The 22,415-nt window shown below is 44.6% G+C and overlaps 1 protein-coding gene across 1 annotated transcript in view; it reads right to left on the bottom strand.

Annotated features, from left to right (window-relative positions):
- DCBLD2 (discoidin, CUB and LCCL domain containing 2) overlaps nucleotides 1-7,893 on the bottom strand; it is an 84,001-nt gene extending 76,108 nt beyond the window's left edge. Inside the window, exon 1 of the mRNA XM_075542425.1 lies at nucleotides 7,364-7,893. Within this exon, the coding sequence (XP_075398540.1) occupies nucleotides 7,364-7,565 (202 nt within the window). The 5' untranslated portion in view covers nucleotides 7,566-7,893. The remainder of the gene's footprint in view (nucleotides 1-7,363) is intronic.
- Nucleotides 7,894-22,415: the final 14,522 nt, after the last annotated feature.

Here is a 22,415-nt window from a genome sequence, read left to right as displayed (position 1 = left end):
AGTGGAGAGCAAATGCCTTGAGAATGATTGGGGCAGGGAATGTATGGATGTGCTTTATACAATTGATGTATGTATATGTATGGATGGTGATAAGAGTTGTATGAGTCCCTAATAAAATGTAAAAAAAGAAAAAAAAATTTATCAGGGGGTCACAAGGGTGGGAGAGGGGGAAGGGGAAAAAGAGGAGCTGATACCAATGGCTCAAATAGAATGTAAATGTTTAGAAAATAATGATGGCAACATATGTACAAATGTGTGTGAAACAAATGATGTATGGATTGTTAAAAGAGCTGTAAGAGCTCACAATAAAATGATCTTAGAAAGAAGTCTGTACAGTGCATGGAGTAAGATCTCCCAAGTGAAATTCCCCCAGTACAGCCTTTGCTACCTCCAAGAATAAACAGGTGCATTTTCACAATGCAAAAAAAAAAAAAATCCTCAGCACAACTTTCCTGACCTTTTCCTCACCAAAAGAACTTAAAATTTTTCTTAAACTTTCTTAAGTCCCTGAAACATCTAGCATCCTTCGAAAAAAAATCTACCTACAGTCCCCTTTGAGTTCCCCAAACAGTCACCGCAACACGAGCCGAACTAGCTGCCTTGCGCTTCAATGGTCTAGCAAAGCCCTTTGGAAGCTACTGTTTTCATTGAGCCCCTCCTCAAAAGGAACCCTAAGGAGGCGCAGAGACTGTGTTACTGAAAGTACTTGTCCACAGCTACCCACTGATCACAGAGTGATGGTCAAACCTGTTTTTTAACTGCACACCTACTAGCAGTAATTGTATTGACTTACCCTCATATTACTACAATTGGTTTTTCATTTATAAAGATTCAAAAATTTGGTGATAATTAGGATATGAGAATGTGTGCTGTTAGTAATTTTCATTGGGAAAATTCCATAAATAAATATAGAAAAAAAGAAGAATGCGTTGATTTTGCCTCTTAATGAAACTCCAGGAAAGAGCTCTAATGTTTTATCAGGTCAAAAAAAAAAAAACTATGGAAATTCCAAAGTAGCTTAATTTCATTATTAGGTAACTTATTTCTGAAAATGTACAACTCTTGTTCAAAAAAATATTTCCCTGCATCACAAGCACATAAAGCAACTACTTGATAGAATAGAAGCCTTTTTCATGCATTAGTTCCGAATTTCACTGTGGAATTGAGCAATTCTTCTGAGAACCTACTTTGTTTCATGCAATTAACAACCAGCAAGCAGAGCTTTCACAACATTACATGCTAATACACATAAACAAGTCAGTCTTAATGGATTTTTAAAATGAAATCTGTGATGCTTCATCATTCTAACCAAGAAGGCAGACAAGCCCTCGTGCTACAAATGGGAAGGCTGAGCTCATGTAGGCTAAACCTCCTAACATGATGCAAACGGGACGCCTAAGAGTATTCAAAGGAGACTACCAATTTCCTATTAAGCAGATTTGTTACAGAGGCTAATATGCAAGCAGTATAAGTTTACACCATTTAAGTGTTTTTTTATAGAATAAAAAGAAAAAATATTTTGAAAATGAACTTAGTATCAAACTTAAAATCCCAAAGCTTAAGAAGACTTTTTCAAAACACCAGTGATGAATGTGAATAAACACAATCTACTTATATATTTGTTAGGTGACTACGATAGGCAAAATGCACCTTTCCTGCAAAAGATTAACTACGTCTCCACAGACAACAGCTAAGTTTTAGTCTCAACCAAATAAAAAAAGAAGAAATCACCAGCAGAAAACCGGCTGAGAAATACCTAAATGACATGTTAATGGAAAGGAAGGCAGGCAGTTTTAACTTCTGTTGTCTATCCCAAACTGCTATCTGAAGGATCCACACACCCGGGAACACATCTGTACCTCAAAAACATTAAATGCGCATCGACCAAGACTGAAAAAGAAAACTAGGCAACAAAAATTGTTTTTCCACGATCCATTTTTGCTCTGACTTTATGCAAATGGCAAATAAAATTTAGAGCAAATCTGATCACGTGTAAAGAAATTACCCACACGTCTACCACTGGAAAACAGAAACTTAACATCTCACTGGCATTTGCTTCCAGTTTTCTGTTTCCCCGCCTTTCATTAAACTTTGTTTTAATGGGTCTCAAAAGTCTCTGACAAGTTTTTGGTCAAGTTGTTTTCCATTTAAAAAGTACTGATTTTTAAAAGTAATAACTTAAAACGGATGTCTTTTATCATTAAATTTAAATGGACAATTGAGACAAACGATTCTGAGACCGTTCTTCCACCTCTGATTAAGACCAGGGGGGGCAGGTGTTATGGGTAATATTCATTTAGCCTTCTGGGCGGACTCGGAGACCTTGGCAGCTCCAGCAGCCTTGTTTTGTCCACTGCCTTGATGACACCCACAGCAACTGTCTGCCTCATATCACAATGTGCAAAACGACCCAGAGGATAGTCAAAAAGCTCTCCACATACATGGGCTTGCTGGGTACCATGTCAACGATGGCAGCCTCCCCACACTTAAAGAATTTGGGCCCACCGTCCAATTTCTTGTCAGAATGGCAATCCATCTTCTCTTGGAGCTCAGCAGACATGCTAGCAATGTGGGCAGTGTGACATTCACAGCACAGGTGCCCATCCGGCACCGATTTGGCCTGGATGGCTCAGGATGATCACCTGAGCAGAGAAGCCAGCTGCTTCCACTGGCAGGTCATTTTGACTGTCACCAGCCATACTGCCACAGCGAACAGCTTTGACAGAGACGTCCTTGACACGGAAGCCTACATTGTCCCCAGGCAGAGCTTCACGGCGCATTTCAACTGATTTCACTTCAGTGGTGACACGGACCAGAGCAAAGGCGACCACCATGCCAGGTTTCAGAACACGTTTCCACTCTGCCCACAGGGACAGGGCCGAGACCTCCAATCTTGCAGACGTCCTGGAAAGGCAGGTACAGGCACCTGTCAGTTAGATGAGTTGGTTAGATGCAATCCAGAGCTTCGAGCAGTGTTGTTCCACTGGCATTGCCCACCTTACGGGAAACCTCCCATCCCTTGAACCAAGGCAGAGTAGCACTTGGCCCCAGCATGTTGTCCCCATTTCAACCAGAAATTGGCACAACTGCTACTGTGTCTGGGTTGTAGCACAAATGCTACAGCCAATTTTCTCAGTGTAAGTGCTGATTTCCTTAATGATTTCCTCATCTCTTCCGGCTGTAGAGTGACTCAGTAGACTCCATTTTGTTAATACCAACAATTAGCTCTTTCACAGCCAGTGTGTAAGCCGGAAGGGCATGCTCATGGGTCTGCCCATTCTTGGAGATACCAGCTTCAATTCACCAACACCAGCAGCAACAAGGAGGACAGCCCGTCAGCTTGTGATGTTCCTGCCATCATGGTTTTCATAAAGGCTCTGTCCGGGGGCATCGAGGATGGTCACATGGTACTTGCTGGTCTCAAATTTCCGCACGGAGCGATCGAGGGTGATGCCACGCTCACACTCTGCTTTCAGTTTTCCAAGACCCAGGCAGACTTGAAGGAGCCCTTCCCCATCTCAGCAGCTTCCTTCTCGAATTTTCCGATGGTTCTTTTGTCAAACCCACGGTATTTGTAGTGCAGGGCCCCGTTGTGGTGGATTTGTCAGAATCAACACGTCCAACGAGAAAGATACAGACATCGGTCTTTTCCTTTCTCATTTTGGCTTCGGTCACTGCAGCGGTTTCACCAACACCTGTGTTCTGGTGGCAAACCCGTTGTGGATAAGAAAAAAGAAAAACAAGCTCCAGTTTTCTTGCTAAGACTTCTTATCGAGAAGAGTAAAAGCATAATCTCCAGTTTGTATAACTTAACATTACAACATGTGGAGATCCTATTGTTGATAGGGCTTCCTTCTCATGTTGAAGAATTAGCAGCTGCTCCAGAAGGACCTGAGCCATGTTTGGACTAAAACCCCAAACTGAACCCACTGTTATCAAATTGCTTCCAACTCATAACGACGCCATAAAGGGTTTCTGACGCTGTAATTCTTCATGGGAGCAGATAGTCTGAGCTTTCTCCCAAGGGGTGGCTGGCTGGCTCGTGGGTTTGAACGGTTGCCCTTGGTTAGCTATCCAACAGACCCTGGTTTAAAAGCCATTCTACCACAGGCAGCATCAGGTTCTCTAGGTAAAACACCACACAACACCGGCGTTTGTAGATGTGGCACATGTAATTGGCCCTTTACTTGATCGATTTACTAACCTCCAAATTAATAATACTTCATAATTACATTATGCCTTTCCGCTTTGCACTGCTCCTTGACAGTTACTTCATATTCATTAATGTTATATGATGAGAACAAGACAGGCTACATCTCATATTACCAATATAAGAAACTGAGACACAGAGAATAAAGGACTTAAAATTCACCCAATCAACTTAACAAGTATGAAGTGAAAAAAAAATCAAGCCTTTAAGTAACCATACCACTTCTATTTGTACTTACCTACATTGAAATCTATGTCAGATTGTTAGGTAGCTAGCATAGGGACTGGGGCATCCATTACACATGCTCAGTTTCAAGCTTCTGGCCAAGAAGGGGCGGTACACCTAGGTGGGCCTTACACCTGGATTGGCCCATCTAAGCCAGGTGAATTTGATTCAGTCAATGGCGTCAACCAGTATTGTAGGCCACACCTCCTAATGGGGCCCCTACAAAGGCCAGAGGTTTTGCTCTGTGCTCTCTTTTTTCCCAGGGGCTGCTACATGTAGCACAGCCGAGCTGCAGCCAGAGCAGCCAGGCCGCAGTCCCGCAACTGTGCTGTGGACTCTGCCTGGCTTGTATTCCAGTTACTGTAGAACCTGAAACTGCTTCTATAAACTCACTGGGATCACACACCAGGTTTCCCCCTGAATTCTTTCTCACGCGGAGCCAAGGACCGAGGTCTATCTCTCCCCTGAGAAATCTCACACGACACCATGGAAGACACAAATGTGTTAGATGTAAGCTTCAGAAATTCCGAAAACACGGCATCCTCTCTTTTGGGGAAAAGACGTGTAACCCATCCTATACTGTAACAAGATTCTGACATAATAGAACACTTTTGGATGTTGCCGTCAGGTGCCACTGAGTCAGTTCTGGACACTATGGACAGCAGAGCAGCAACACGCCACCAGGTACTGGGCCATCCTCACAACTGCAGATGTAGAAATAAGCAAAAACAGTTGGAACGTTCTGCTTATAGCAATATTCCTTGTTGTATCGAGGTATCTCCTAGTTTTTGTTTCAGTTGCCTTATCTTTGAAAGGGGATGCTCTGGTGCTCAGTTGCCTCTGAGTAGACTCCAAAATGGGTTGGCAATACTTGCATCAGATGGCTGTGCTGAAAACTGAGTTAATGATATGCATCAATACATACAGTTGTACAAACCAAACCCAAACTAAAATGACTGCCATCAAGTCAGTTCTGACTCATAGAGATCCCGTACAGAGGAGGCAAGATTGTAAATCCCTACACGAATAGACTTCATTTTCCTCCCAGTTAGGGCTGGCGGGTTCGAGGCAACGAAAGTCACAGTTGCGTGGTGCTGTTGGGTTGGTTCAGACTTCAGACTTATAGCCATACTACGTATGACAGAAGAAAACCCTGTCCTGCCCTGCCCAGTCTGGCTCCATCCTCACCATCTTTCTGTCTGAACCCACTGTCACAGTGCCTGTGTCAGCCCCCCTCTCTGAGGGTCCTTCCTCCTTTCCATAATCCTCGACTTCTCCAAGGGCTGATGGCCCTTCCTGATAACATGCCCAAGAATGAGACATCTTTCCTTCTAAGGAGCACCCTGGCTCCACTTCTAAAACAGTCTGGCAGCCCATCTTCTCCAACAAATGCCTAATTCATGCGTTGTCTTTCTTATTCACTTCCATCTTTCACCGACATATGAGGCGACTGAAAATACCACGGCTGGGTCGAGTGCACCTTAGTCCTCAGTGTCATGTTTGCTTATCAACACTTTCAAGAATCCTTTTGCAGTAGCTCTGCCTAATGTAATACATCGTCTGATTTCTTGACTGCTACCTCCATAAGCAAGGAAGTGTTAGCAATGTACAAGGTACCTTTTGCAGCTCTAAAAATTCATCAGAATGAAGGATTTCACGTTTTCTTGAGTTTACTAAGTGGTGACACTCAGAGAATTTCAGAGAATAACACAACTGAACGGTGACTGTGAAGCACCTAGGTATATTTCTACCCATGAAATTTTAAACGATATTGCCAGAAACGTGCTTACGCCTAAAGAGGCCAGGTTACCAAAGACATTTTTTCCTTACAATCAGACTACACTTCCACTGGCCAGTCAGCTTTAGCACCTTCACACTGCCAGCCCTGATGCCACACACGACCGAAAGTTATTCCACAGCAAGAGCAAACTGGACACATTTTTTTTTGTTTCAATCATCCCGGAAATAACAATTTTAAAAAGATAAATGACAATTCTTATTCTTATTTCAGCTACACTAAATAGGACATGCAAGCGGGGGGGGGGGGTGTTTTTATGACTAAACTGATGAGAAAATTGCAGTACAGTGCCTGGAAATAGTACTAAAAAGAGGTGGGAATCAGCCTTGCATTCTCTTTCCATTATGATGATTATTCAATAAACAGTTCTGCCTGCTTCTGTGATTGGTTTGTTAAGGATTATAGATGGAAAGAAAGTTCTGTCACTTTCTGGAAAGGGTTTACCCTTTTAACGTGGAACGTTCCATTTAGACAACACAGTGTTTTAACTTGGGTCAGACCCAGACAATCGAGATGACCATCCTGAAAAATAGGCGGGGTTTGTAAAGGTCAAGTTAAGCCTCAAAAGATCATCAGTATGATTTTATTCGCTTTGGGACCTGAGTGATTTCATAAAGATGGTCACTATCCCTCAAACGCACTGCCATCAAGTCAATGCTGACTCACGTCGACTCCCTGTGGGTTACCAAGACTCTTAACCATTTACAGGAGTAGAAAAGAAAGCCCGGCCTGTCTCCCGAGGAGCTGCTGGCGGGCTTCGAACTGCCGACCTTGCTGATGGCAGCCCAACGCGTAACCATTACACCGCCAGGTCTCCATCACCGAGCTCCTCCCTTTCACCTGGCTTAACTTTAGAGGTCACGTTCCCACACAATCTGTGTTCGCCCCAGGATTGCCCCTAGAAGAATGAAAAACTAAACAAGAGGACAAAATAGCACGAATCCATCTGCCTCTTTCGAGAGAAACGAACGGCCTCCCTAAAAGTAAAGCGGCGACAAGTTGGGAGACGGGCAGGCAGAGCCCACCGGTGCCCCGCCTGCGGGCCGCGCACCCGGGCGCCGCCTGCACACCCAGCTCCGCGCCGGGCGTGGGGCGCCCCGGAAACAGCCCTCCCCCCCGGGACCACTCACCTTTCTGGGCGCGGGCGTCCTCGAGCAGCAGGAGGAGGATGCACAGGAACAGGAGAAGCAGGGGCATGGAGGAGGACAAGGAGGAGGGGTTGGAGCGGGAGCGGGGGAGGAAGAGCGCAGCCCGGCCGGGGGCGGCGGCCGCGGCCCGGACTCCGGGGCGCTGCGGGCTGCGCCCGGCGCTCAGCACCCCCCGGCTCGCCATCGCGGCGGCTCGCAGTTCGCCTGCATACTGGGCGCCCCGGGCTCACGGCCCCCGGCGAGGCGGCGGCGGGAGAGCGAGAGGCGGCGCGCGCCTCGCCCCGCGCCGGGACCCCCTCCGCCCCTCACCCCGCTTTCGCCGCCTCCTCCTTCGTCCCTTCCCTCCGCTCCCCGCCCCGAGACCCCAGGCCGGAGTGCAGGGGAGGGGAGGGAAGGAAGTGAGGAGGTGGAGGCGGGGAGGGCTGCTTCGGCGGCGCTGGAGGACGCGCCTCCTGCCCCGGTCAACTCGCTCGGACCCCGGCTGGCCCGCGGCTCTGGCTCGCCAGCAGGCAGGCGGGCTGCCAGCACCCTCGCGCTCCCTCTCGCGCGCGCAGGCCACGCCTCCTAGGTTCTGCACAGCCAATCCTCAGTCGCCGTTGGACCGTCTCCCTCCACGTCACCCAATCAACGTGCGCCCTCTTCGCTCGACCCGTTAGCTCCGGGCCTACTCTCCGAGCGCCTCCGCCCCTCCTCTCTCTCGTCCAATCCCGTCCGGCTTCGGAAGCTCCCCACCCACCTCCCCAAGCCCAGGTCCCGCCCCGCTCTCGGACCGCGGCGGCCCCGGCGGCCCCCGCTGACCGCGCGCCGGTTATTGTTGGGACCGCGGCCCAAAACCAGCCCGCAGGGGCGGCCGCCCGCGCTGATCCACGACTTCCGGGACGTCCCTCTCCCGGCTCTCTGCGCTCCTCGGCGCAGCTGGCGCTCCGCTCCACCCCCGCCGCACTCAGGCCCCTAAGGGAGTGGGAAACCTGGATCTTAGACAGCTTCAGCTGGGAGCTGAGTTCTAAGGAAGTTGGTTTCTTCTTGTGTGTTTTTGTGTGTTTGTTTTTTAAGCAAAGCATGTTGTTTATTAAAACTACAGGCAGTGGTTGCAGCACTTCCTCGCTACAATCGCATTTGCGAGGCTCAATACTATGTCTTTTCTCTGACGCGTGACTTTCAGACTTAATGGAAGATGAGGAGTCAAACAACCAAGAACTACAAAATCAGATCGAGGCTGCCAACGCTATTTAACCTAACATGCTACCTCGTCAACCATTCTACAGTGAGGGTTCAGCACCTTCTACCTACATGAAAACATGATGCTAAGTGTGTGGGTTGAAGAGATAATTCAGAAATCGTGCAGGATTGATGGTGGGGGCTGAGCTTGGAATGCATAGTGCAAGTCAGAATGGCATCGGTGTTCATTAGAACAAACCCAAACCCAGGACCACACATTCCATACTACTCTTGGGGACTCTGTGTTTCAGAGTAGAACTGTTCTCCATACTCTCCCTATGGCTGTTATCTTGGCATGCAGATTGCCATACTTTACTACTGCGGTACCGTTGGGTGGGCAGGTGGGTTCAGTCTGCTAGCCTTTAGTAGTCCAGTGCATAGCGAAACCAAAGAGATGTGTAAGCAGATCAGATGAAGAGGGCCTTTGGGAAGGAAAACGCTAAAGAATTAGTTACAGAAGGATCCCCGGGAGGAGACGAGCCAGTCAGGGTGCAAGTAATGATAAAGAATACAACTTTCCTCTAGTTCCTAAAGGCTTCCTCTCCCTCCCCCCCAACCCCCCATCATGATTCCAAATTCTACCTTGCAAGTCTGGCTAGACCAGAGGATGGACGCTGGTACAGATAGGAACCAGAAACACAGGGAATCCAGGGCGGATGATCCCTTCAGGACCAGTGGTGTGTGTGGTGATACTGGGAATGTAGAGGGAGAGGGGGTTGGAAAGCAGAAACCAATTACAAGGATCTACATGTGACCTCCTCCCTGGGGGAATGACAACAGAAAAGTGGGTGAAAGGAGACTTTGGACGCACAAGATATGACAAAATAATCATTTATAAATTATGAAGGGTTCATGAGGGAGTGGGGAGCAGGGAGGGCTGGGAACATGAGGAGCTGATGCCAGGGGCTTAAGTGGAGAGCAAATGATTTGAGAATGAGGGCAATGAATGTACAAATGTGCTTGGCACAATTGGTGTATGTATGGATTGTGATAAGAGTTGTATGAGCGCCTAATAAAATGATTTTAAAAAAATCTGTTCCATCCACCTTCAAAAGGTGGTACATATGTCCTTCTGGCTCATAATAAATTTTTACTTATAACGTGATATATATTTTAAAAAAGCATTAGACAGTGATTGACTTTAGAGGAGAGAGGGGTATCATGTGGACATTGGCCCCTCGGAGTATCAGTAGCAAAGAGAGGAAACTGAAAATGTAGAGCAGATAGTGTGTTGTAGTGAGTTGATTTTGGACGTATTAACTGGAGGTGTCAACTCAAGTAGTATGTGAAGCTACAAACCCAAAACTCACTACCATCAAGTACATTCTGACTCAGTAGTGACTCTATTGGATAGGGGAGAACTGCCATGGTGAGTTTCCAGGAGATGAAAATGCTTTCCTGGGGTTTTGAACTTGTGGTTAGAGCAGCCCAACCTGTAATCACTATGCCCCCGGGACTCTTCAGGGCCCAAACAGATGGGGCTGGTATATCTGACTCCTTTTCACAACTGCTGACTTCCTCAGAGGAACTGGAGCCGATCCTGGAAACGTTTTTAGGGACAAGATCTAGGAAGGCATAGGACTAGAGAGCCAAGACTTCGTTTTGTAAACTCAAGAAAGAAATAGTTCTAAGCAAGAAAGTGGCATTCTCAGATTTTGGTTGTAGAAGATGGAATTGGATGGACGGGTAAAGGCATAGATTGAGTAATAGCAACAGGGAAAGCTGATCCAATCTGTGGTTGAAGGGAGTGCAAATGTGCTTGAACTGCTGGTAGAAGTGGGTTTAGGACAGGGTGGGATGGACTGGAGAAATAGTTATGAATGTAATGATTGATATGCTCTAATGTGGGGAGAAAGGAGTTGAGGAAGATGCTCGGGATTCTGGATAGAAGATGGTGCTGCTTCCACAGCAAGGTGAGCTGAGAGTGGATAGGTTGGTTGAGGAGGTAGAAGAAAAGACCACGAGTTTCAGATTGGACATCTTGAACATGATGTGTCTTAATTTAGCAAACAGTCAGCAATGTATTAAAACTTCTAGTAACAGACCCTCTTCCGGAGCCCTTTTTCATTGGGACCCTCTGAGAAGCCCTAGTGGTATAGTGATTATATGATCAGCCGCAAACTGCAAGATCTAGTTCAAACCACCAGCTGCTCCATCTCAGACACCTACGGGGACAGTTCAACCCTGTCTAACAGGGATTACCATGAGTTAGAAATGAGTTGCTGGCAGAGTTAGAGTTCTTGAGTGATAACCTTGAGTTCCCACAGGGAACGGCAGAGCTCGGCCTTATGATTCTCAGGCTGGCATTCTATTTGGCACCACAGAGTTGCCCAAGAGGCAGAACATTCATTGTGCGCTTATATCGTTACAGAAGCTTTTCCAGAAGATGCAAAACCCCTCCCCTTGCTAACCCAACATGAAAAGGTCCAAACTCACATACACCTGAAGCAGCGGTTCTCGACCCTTTCAAACGGGTCGCCTAAGACCATCGGAAAACACATATTTCTGATGGTCTTAGGAACCAAAACACCGCTCTTCTATCGGTCTCCAGGTGGGTCCGTCCACATGCAGACACGCCCCCCTACGAGTATCCAGCGTGAAGACTGGTACCCATGCTACATCATGCTTCAAGATGAAATTTCATTTATTTGTCATTAGAAGTCAATATTTCACAATATATAATTACATATTGTTTTGTGATTAATCACTGTGCTTTATGATCAGTTTGTAACAATGGAAATACATCCTGTATATGAGATATTTACATTATGAATCATAACAGTAGCAAAATTATAGTTATGGAGTAGCAACAAAAATAATTTTATGGTTGGGGTTCACCACAACACGAGGAACTGTGTGAAAGGGTTGAGGCATCAGGCAGGTTGAGAACCACTGACCTGAAGCAAGGGAAAGGAGCTCTTGCCATTTCTCCCTGTGATATGCTGATATCCCTAAGTATGCTCACTGACCAGTGTTTTAAAGCGTTGTTGAAAGTGGACAATAGCAAGGGGGTGAGAGTGGAAGTGCCTCAGTGAAGAGGGAGGACGTGGCAGATGGGAGTTATATTTTAAAAGGTATTATGAGTAAGATCTTCATGGAGAAAGCTATTTGACAAGTCTGTATACCGACATTTCAAGTTCCGGTTGTGCTTTGGAAATCCAGGGTCTGTAGAGGGGGTTAAGAAAAAGTGCCTGAAAGTAAATAAATTAAAGAAAATGTGCCTGAAACTTCTTACTGCTTGTTGAAAGAAGGTATATGGGCACTCACACCACTGTGTTTCTGCTCTACTCTCTCTCCACATCTCCCAATCATTGTCACTCTTCTAAGTTGAAAGAAGAAAAAGAAAATGTTGGTAGACTACTCTTTGATGGCCAAAACCTCCCCATGGAACTCACAGAAAAGGACTACAAGAGCTGTTCACTTCTAGGGCAGTGTCAAGAACAGGTTACTCATGGGGCTACTAACCACAAAGTCAGCGGTTTGAAACCCGTAGCTGCTCGGAGGGAGAAAGATGAAGCTTTCTACTTCCATAAATAGTTATAGTCCTGGAAATCCACCAGGACAGGTCTCTTCTGCCCTGGAAGGTCACTATGGGCTGGAACTCACCTGATGGCAGGGAGAGGGAATTCCTGGACAGAGAGAACTCTGTTCCATGTTGTCTCCCTCACTCACTGCATGCTGTACCAACCAACTTTACCATTACCCGTGGCTCTGGGACTTGGCTCCTTTGAAGGTCTCTCTAAGATACTTGTCCGGGACCATTTGATCCACACGACACGGATGGCTAGGTCTGGGTCAGAAAAGAAAATTTTGATCAGGACCCAAAGTGGATAGGTTTGGAGGAGACAGTTATCCTGGCAGCCAGAGGTCTCCAGAAGCTACAGTGACTCTAAAGGCAACTCCAGGTTCTGTGTTCTTTCGCTGTGTTCATCGAATAAAGAGGATGTTCCCAGGCTTCGTTCTTTATTTCTTCTTTCTCTCCCAAGGCCACTAGAGCACAAGAGTGTCTTCATTGTACAGAAGAAGCGCATTGACTTGGGATGAATTGTCCATTCCGAGTGGCCTCCCGTCCATTGACTGCTATATGAAATCCTTCTTTGGATGAAGGTACTTGGGAAGAACAGGGCTTCAGGGAAGGAACAAAGGGCGTAATAATCTAGGAATTCAAATGGTCACCATTTTAATATAGTGATTATTTCTCTATCTAGTTAAAGGTATTTAAAAGGAACATAGATCCTAAACGTAAATTTTTAATTCCCCAGATTCTCTTCTGACCTCCTCCTCCTCCTTCTAGCTCTAATTCCCTCTCTTGCCCTTTTGGATGGGGAGGGGTAGGAAACTGAAATTGATCTATAGACAACATGGGAAATCTGAGAAGAATGGTCGCACCTGCTTCATCTGTGAAATGAATCCCAGTCTCGTCGCTGCGTATGGAATGAGAAAAGAACCCGAGCGCAGGTGCCTGGGCTTCTGGCAGCGCAGAAACATCTGGTCTACTGGTGTGATCTGGCAATAATCATTGGCACCATCATTGCTATTAAGTGTCTGCTAAGCATTAATGAAACGGAAAGGGCTTGTTCAAATGGCATTTATACTGGAGACCGTGGGAATGATGGTATGCAATGAATCACTGGTGAGATTTATCAGTAAGGTGCCTTTCTGGAAAGCCGGTGGAAAAAGAGCACAAAGGACCAGAATTGACATTTGTGATCTTTCCATGGGGTGGGAGAGAAGAAGAATGTAGCATTTCTGGGGAAATGGCAGGATCTCCAACCTCAAAGGCCACAGCTCTCAGATCTGCATCTCCTCCTCCCCAGGAGCAGCTTCATCGTGCTGTTGATAGTTTGTTGCTAAAGGTCTGACTTTTGCTAACAGCAGGAGCTTCTCTCTCCCTGCACAGAAGTGGCTTAGATACATTTTTATCTTCTAAGCTTCTTTCAGTCAAATCTAGGCTTACTATTCAAATTTTATTAACACTTGCAAATACATCACTAAATTGGTTCTTCTAGGGCAGTGGTTCTCAACTTTCCTCATGCACGACCCTTTAATACAGTTCCTCATGTTGTGGTGACCCCCCCCCCCAACCACAAAATTATTTTCGTTGCTACTTCATAACTGCAATTTTGCTACTGTTATGGATCAGGCGACCCCTGTGAAAGATTTGTTTGACCCCTAAAGGGGTCTCAACTCACAGGTTGAGAACCGCTGTTCTAGGAGATTTAAGGCAGTGTTAGGAGCTTACTTTAATATTGGAGATATTTAATTTCTACTAATTCAGGGAATAATTATATTACATTTTTGCAAGATTACCATTGGTATTTTAAGTAACAATTGAATTTGATCATTTTCCACATGCCTCTTCCTTCACTACAACATACATACACTCTCCTATACAAACACACACACACACATTTGGCTATCTAATAACAGAAGAAATTGAATCAATGCACAAGATGGTTTCACCCTAGTATTTTGTTGATTACGTAGTAGATTTTAGTAAAAGGTACTCAATTAATAGCATCCATGTCATAATCAGAAATGTCATAATTAGGAATTAATTATACATGAGTCACTATCGATCAACCCACCACTCTGGAGCCTATTCCCATACCTCGTAGGACAGAGTAGAACTACTCACAGGGCTTGGAGACTGTTAATCCTTATGAAAGAAAACAGTCTCCCATCCCCCCTGGCCCTGCTCCAGTGTCTGGTGAATTTGAACTGCCCACAAGTGGTTAATAGCCCAATGGTGATGTGACCTGGAGGCGGCCTCTCCACTCTTCAGTGTTTGTCCCACTTGCAGGAAAGATCTCAGGCAAGGAACAAAATTCAGACCAGAGTGAGAGAAAAGGTTTGCACAGAAAGAGTAGGTTTATAGAAGGGGATACTTTGGGGGTGGGGGGAGGTAATCCAAGGGCCCTTCTCTAAGTCTAAAAGGCCTGGCAAAACATAAAACCAAACCTTATATTTCTCTAATATTAGACCTTGCCAGCCTCTGACTAGCTTCACAGTTATCAGAGAACTAAACTATAGGGAACATACCGACATACCTGAGGTAATGTGATTTAGGTGTGCCCTTGAGGAGCAGTGGGCTGCATATTGAGTTGTACACAAAAGTCACAGTTCAAACCCACCAGGGGGTCCTTGGGGGAAAGATGAGGCTTCCTGTTCCTGTAGAGATTTACAGCCTTAAAAACCCTTAGGAATGGTTGATGCTGCCTTTTAGGGTAACTCACTATGAGTCAGGATTGCCTTGATGGCAGTGGTTTGGTTGATGTGGTCTCCTGTTATAAAAGGGATTCTGATGGTGTTAGGACTACGCCCTGGGCTGCTAACACAAGGTCTAGTGTTCAAAGTCTCTCTGTGAAAGGAAGTCAAGATTCCATCCCAGAGACCCTATATGGGGCCATTATGACTTAGAATGCACTCGGTGATAGTGGAATGGGTTCTCTGCAATCCATGGGTACTCCGTGTCCTTTCCTCTGAGACCTCTGCTACCAGCGTACATGTACAGAGGTGAAATTCCATTTGGCTTTTCAGAAACTACATTGGGTCATGGAATCATGGAAACAGTCTTAGACCAGACTCATGTATTTCTTGCAGTTGTTTCCTGTAAGCAGGGGTGCAAGGCCTCTAGGCCTTGGTTTTCTGGCCAGTAACAGAAGGAGGTTGCGTTACCGTTAGCATGGTTGACAATGTTTCCTACTTATCCCTATCTGCTGCGCTTTCATCCTGCACCCAGGTTCTAAGTCCCTAGATCCTAAATCACTAAATAAGGTAGGCCGGAAAGAAAACAGACACTGCTGACTGGAACTCCTCTCTGAAAGAGCTGTCTTTGCTGAACACCTGAAAGTGGGGTGTGCCGGGAGTGGGAAAGCAACCAATCCCATATTCTCATCTCCACCCCGGTTGAGCCTTTATGAGTAAGAACTGGATGAATAGCCCTAATTCTGGTCTGTGAAACAATGAAGCAAGACCTTGAAGTGGGGGTTGGGGACCTAGCTCCCTTCCTTATCAGAAAGGAACTTGGGGAGGGGTTGTTAAAAGACTTCAGGAATTTGACAGAGAACTGGAGAAGATGTGAGCAGTAGTCACCAAGGGACTTTTAGAGGTGGAGACATATAATAACTAATGAACAATGTCAAGTTGTTTGATACCCATATAGGGTAACCTTCATTCTGCCTTCCTCAGAAACTCTCCAGTAAGTTGCTTAGAGTCTCAGCTTTGAGTGGGTGGAACTTTGGGGAACCAGGAGAACAATCAGGTTGGTCCCAGCTTATTGGTGCTATGTGGTAAGGCACAGTATACTCGGGGGCAGGAGATGAATGAAAATAGAGATCAAGATTTCAGGGGAAGTAGCCACCCACCGCTGGCAAGTCCACTGGGACTTTTAGTGATCCTATAGGAAAGTGAAGAGCTACTCTGTAGGGTTCGTGAGGCTATAAATCATTTCTGAAGCAGATGGCTACATCTTTTTCCCACGGGATCAGCAGGTGGGCTCATACGACAACATTCAGTTAATAGTCCAATGCCTATTCCGCTGTGCATTACTGTTCCCCCCACCGCCCCAAACCAAACCCACTGCCATCAAGTGGAGTGGGTTTCCAAACCAATAACTCTTTAGGGGAATAGAAATCCTCATCTTTCTCCTGAGAGAGCAAGCAGCAGCTGGTGATTTTGAACTGCTAACTTGGTGGTTAGTAACCCAATTCGCAACCCACTATAGGACCTTATACAGGGCTGATTGCCTTCAAGGAGCCAATTTTAATAGAATATTGAGGAAAGTATTTCTCCCATTAAAAAAATAGCATGCGTTACTTTGTTTTAAAGCGCCTGGGTTATGCTCAGCTGCTAACCAAAAGGCTGGTGACTGGAGTTCACTGGGAGGTGTTTCAGAAGAAATAAGCCACTAGAGTAACTAAAATTTCTATGCCACTGCCTACCCTCGTGACAAGAATCTGGGGGAGATCTGAAGCAGGAAATTGGATTTCCATCCCTTACTGAGTCTAGATATTTGAGCGATTTTCTTTCTATATTCAAGGCCAAGGTGACCATAGCAAGTTAGTGGATTTGGAATCACCCAGGCAGCTGAGAGACAAGCAAACAACAATGGACTAATTCTGCTTTCTAGTTTACCATAATGATAATAATCAAATTTTAAAACAGGACTTTTTTCTTTGTAGATCACTTCTTTCAACCTTTCCTTTTGAGTCCTTTCATCAAAATTTAATGTAAATATTTGAAATGCATTAAGTCAATAAATAGGAAGTATAACCATCTATAGGGTTTCCAAAGCAATAAATCTTTTTTTTAATTAATAAATCTTTTTATTGGGGCTCATAAAGCTCTTATCACAATCTGTACATACATCAATTGGGCAAAGCACCCAAGTAATAAATCTTTACCAGAGCAGGCAGGCTTATCTTTGTGCTGCAAAATTTAAGATTATAACAAGCTTTTGTAAATGTAGTGTTCAAAAAGAATACTGAAAGTTTTAAGACAAAAAAGTAACAAAAACAAACCGAAACACCCATGGCTAGGGAATGTTATTCAATAAATAGCATTATAATAAATAACTGAAATTTAGAAAAATTAATCTGCAATCTCACGTAATTTCATGAAAAATGAATTCTCAAGAATGATTTTACAAAGTATACCATCTTCTTTGCATCACATCTACATACTAGCTAATACTTGGCTGACTTAACACAATAAGATATAAATGAGATGCAGAATGTATTGAACCTTGCATTTAAAAATGTCAAATCATGCTTTGTAAAATCTCACCTTCTGGACAAAAAGGATTAGCCTGACTTTCAAAGGGCTTCTACATTAATAATTAGGTATTAATGCCAAGTACCAGTCATACTGCCCATTTAACTGACACACTCTGTCTTCTTGTTCATGGTGAACACAGCGCACAAAGGGAACACGTGAGACATCTTTTCCTGCAGGGCTGATTGCAGACCAAGATAACTCTGAGGCTAGAAATGAAGGAGAATCTAATTTCCCAGACGTAGCTTTTTTTTTTTTTTCCTTTCTGATTCTGGAGGGTTATATTTGCCTACTGCTCAAGGATGTTGAATAAATACATTGGCCTATTTTCTCAAAATATATCTAGCATTCTTTACCTCTGGCCTAGTGATTCTTCCAAAATAATGCTTAGTTCCAATTTTGTCGATTTGTTTCTGGTGAACATCATCCATATGTTTGGTTCGGATTGCTGATAATATTGACTTGACTAAGATGGAAGGTATGCATATGACCTTGGTAAAAGATATAAATTATTTAGTTACATCCCAATATTAACAGTCTAATTAAAGGATAAACTATAACTTTTTGTTTAGCTATCTGATTTGAAACAGTGAACGTGTTACTTATCTCAAAAATTTAATTACAAGTTGAATCGATATCACTGAATTTTATGTGTAGAAATTGTTGAGATGATGTGTTTGTTAGGTATATTTTTACCACAATAAAAATATTTAACTCAATTATAAGGCACCAGGTAATTCAGTAATCATTTTTACTATTTTTGTCATTTGTTATTATTCTCATACCGGTCAATCTCTGAGAAGATAAAACATTATTGCAATATAAATATATATCCATCCAAGTTGGCATTATTTAATAATCACATATGCATACATTTAATTAAGTCACCTACAAAATAATGTTCCCACCAGAGAGGCTTGCTGAATCAGCTCCAAGATTTTAATTCAATAACTGCAACAGTCTGCAAAATTGACTTGGAGTTCTCTCCAAGTGAACACACTAGTGTCACCATTCCACCAGGCTTGTCGCAGTCATCCGTGTAGCGAAATCCTAGCTGTACATGGCCCAGAATGAAAACTTTAATACCATCTGTACCCTAAGGGAAAACAAAATGAAACAAATAAGCCATGTTTTAAGATACGTTAAAATAATTTACTAAACTCCCATCTGTCATGAAATACTCTCTCCTGAAAGTTATTTTCCAATTTTTATGTTGATCTATTCTGCATGGAGAGAACTGGTTCTTCTTTGTCGTTCAATATTTCTTGTTGGTCCAGGAATCATTGCAATTGTCAGTCTAATACCCTTCAGTCATATGAAATACTCTCATTTTTATTTTCCCAAGCCAAACGAATATGAGAAGTAGTTAATGACCATGGAAGGATGGATGACTGACTGTTACCAAGTGACATGCAGTCAGACTCATGACCCTAGGTACAAAGAAATGAAATGCTTCCAATCCTGGACATCCTGTGTCATGGGAAATGCTGAGTTTCAGCCAGAAGAATGACCTCTACATATCTGTCTTTAAAATTTGCCTTCACACGGGGGGAACAGGGCACTAACCCACCCAGGGGAGGGTGGAGTATTGGTTGTGTCCCCACAGAACTGGAACGTGCATACTGACCCCACCATGACACGCCAAACCAGGAGGGCAACGTAACGCACAGAGGAATCCACAAAGAGAGTGGACCATATGCCGGCCCCAACCAGAATTAGCCCAAGCTCCACCATCGAAGGGAGTACCACAGAAAATGAAAATAGATCATCTGATGTGGGAAAGGAACTGAGCTGCCACATCACACCCAGAAGGAAGCTGAAGCAAAGGAAGGAGGAGGAATGGAGCAGAGCACACCTGGGCCCACCAAGCTCAGAGGATGATAGCCCGGTTTGAAGGGCCCATTGTACAGAGAGGACCATACAGTCGGCCCCATGGCGAGATGCGACATTCTGCACTGATCCATGGCCCTACACGGGACAGCACCTGAGAAACAGTGGGGTGTGTGTGACTGAGCTGACCCCACCATACTGAGGCAAAATACTGGGGGCATGCAATGGAGCGGCGGGGGAAGCAGAGCAAGGAGATCCCGAGGGAGTATAAAGGATAGACGTTGGGGCCAGGATGTGGCACCCCATCAGACTCCTCCGGAAAACACTCCTAAAGGTCAACAAACAGACCTTGAACTACTAACAGGCTTTTTTTTTTTTTTTTTTTTTGCTGTCTTTTGGTTTGTTTTTTTTTCTCTTCTTTTAAATTTTGTATGTCAGTGACTTTTTTGTTTGTTAGCTTGTCGGTGTTGCTGCCGTCAATGGCATGTTCTTATGTGCCACTTTGTTTGGTGCTGTCAAAGGCATCTGCATTTTTGTGCACATATTACTATATCTGCAGGTCCACCTGGAAAAGATAGGCTGGACAAACAATGTGAGAAGAAAATAACGGGACCAACGGTCCTGGAGGACATGAGAGTGTGGGAGGTAGGGGAAGGGAGGAGGTGTTGGCCAACCCAGGGACAAGGGAACAACCAGTGTTTCAAAACCAGTGGAGGGAGGGGATGGGAGGACTGGTAGGGAGTGACCAAGGGCAAGGTAACTGAGAGGAATTACTGAAACCAGAATGAAGGCTGAACATGGTAGTAGGACAGCAGGAAAGCATAGGAAAAAAGTAGGAGGTAAAGGGCATACATAGAAGTCTAAATACAGACATGTACGTATGTAAATAAATTTATGATCATGGGGGAAATAGACCTAGATGCATATATTTATAGGTTTAGTAGTAGGGTAGCAGATGGACATTGGGCCTCCTCGCAAGCATTCCCTCAATGCAAGAGCACCTTGCTCAGCTAACTGGTCATTTCATGATACCCACCTTCCCTACATGATCACTGAAGACAGACGTGTGCATAAGCAAACGTGAAGAAAGCTGATGGTGCCCGGCTATCAAAAGATATAGCGTCTAGGGTCTTAAAGGCTTGAAGGCAAATTTAGTGGCCATCTAGCTCAGAAGCAACAAAGCCCACAGAGAAGAAGTACACAAGCCTAAGCGAACATGAGGTGTTGAAGGAATCAAGTAGTAGACACCAAAGAACAAAAACCATCATTGTGTGATCACGTTCCTCACATAAATGCTAAAGACAAATGTGTGCATAAGTAAGTGTGGTGAAGAATGCTGATAGTGCCCTGCTATCAAGAGATATAGTGTCTGGGGACTTAAAAGGCTTCAAAGTGAACAAGCGGCCATCTAGCCCAGAAGCAACAAAGCCCACATGGAAGCAGCACACCAACATGTGTGATCATGAAGGGCTGAGGGGACCAGGTTTCAAGCAACAAAGGCAGGGGGGAAGTAAAATCATATTATCGTGAATGAGGGGACTGCATGATGGGGACCCAATGCCCATCTGTAGACAACTGGACATCCCTTGCAAAGCAGTAGTGGGGAGGAGATGAGTCACTCAGGGTTCAGTGTAGCAATAATGAAACTCACAACCTTCCTCTAGTTCTTAAACGCTTCCTCCCCTCCAACTATCATGATCCCAATTCTACCTTGCAAACCTGGTTACACCAGAGAATGCACAGCAGTAAAAATGGGACCTGAAAACACAGGGAATCTAGGACAGATGAACCCCTCAGGACCAGTGGTGAGAGTGGTGATACCAGGAGGGAAGAGGGGGTAGAAAGGGGGAAACGATCACGGTGATATACTTGCAACATCCTCTCTGGAGGATGGGCAACAGGAAAGTGGGTGAAGAGAGACGCCGGGCAGTGTAAGATAAAATAAAATAATAATTTATAAATTATTAATGGTTCCTGACGGAGGAGGGAGTGGGGAGGGAGGGGGAGGGGAAAAAGGAAAATGAGGAGCTGATTCCAGGAACTCAAGCGGAAGGCGAATTTTGAGAATGATGGGCCCAACGAATGTATAAGTGTGCTTTACACAATTGATGTATGTATGGATTGTGATAAGAGTTGTATGAACCCCAATAAAATGATTTTTTTAAATGTGCCTTCAGTGAAGAGCAAATGTTTTAAGAATGATGAGGGCAATGAATGTACAAATGTGCTTTACACAGTTGATGTATGTATGGATTGTTATAAGATTTGCATGAGCCCCTAATAAAACAATTAAAAATTTTTGCCTTCATAGACTGGTGTAGCTAATAAATGATAACAATCCAGGTGCTGTCAAACTAATTCCAACATGGCGCACCCCTGTGCACCACAGTGGAACTGTGGCTGTGTGGATTTCAATGCCTGATTTTTTGGGAAGTAAATTACCAGGCCTCTCTTCCAAACAGCTCTGAGTAGACTCGCACCTCTAAACTTTAGGTTAACAAACAACGGTATTAACTGTTTACATCGCTCAGAGATATCAATAAATGATAAGAAATTTGCATTTAAGAGAAAACAATAGGAATTGTCACTTAAAATATCTTTTCAGACTCATTCCTCCATTCCCAGAGTGGGCTTGAAAAAAAATATATCTTTTCGTTTTTTTTTTAAGTTTTTGATATTTTTAAAATCATGACTCAGGTGTTTACGGTTCAAATCATTATTTTTGTATTCAAAAACTTATGAAACCTCCCAATGGCTAGCCTTATTTCCTTGTCTGTCTTCCTCGGCCCCATCCCCACGCCCCTCTTGTTGGATATTGTCTTCCCCTTCAATATGGGGACCTAGTGGTGTAGGGCATTCCACACCGGGCTGCTAACTGTGGTCAGTGGGTTAAAAACCGCAGCTGCACCGCGGGAGAAAGAGCAGGCTTTCCGTTGCTGTGCAGGTTCGCAGTGCTAGAACCCACAGGAGCTGCCTTCTCTGTTTTATAGGGCATGGCCGCCAGGAGCTGGAACGGACTCAGTGGCAGGGCCTCAGTCAAGCGAACCCCAGTTTTCCCTCTTGCCTTCTGCCCCCCCCACCCCCGCAATGATCAAAGTCTGTTTCTCTTGGTGTGAAAACATTTTCTTTTCTTACTTTTTTTAAAAACAAGAGTGGTCTTGAAAGGTAGGAAGACTGGGGATAGAGAGGGTTTGTCTCCACTGAATGCCTG

This window comes from Tenrec ecaudatus, chromosome 2 (genome assembly GCF_050624435.1).
Source record: "Tenrec ecaudatus isolate mTenEca1 chromosome 2, mTenEca1.hap1, whole genome shotgun sequence".
NCBI lineage: Eukaryota > Metazoa > Chordata > Mammalia > Afrosoricida > Tenrecidae > Tenrec > Tenrec ecaudatus.
Note: the sequence above shows the minus strand (reverse complement) of the source record. Positions and strands in the feature narration are given on the sequence as shown.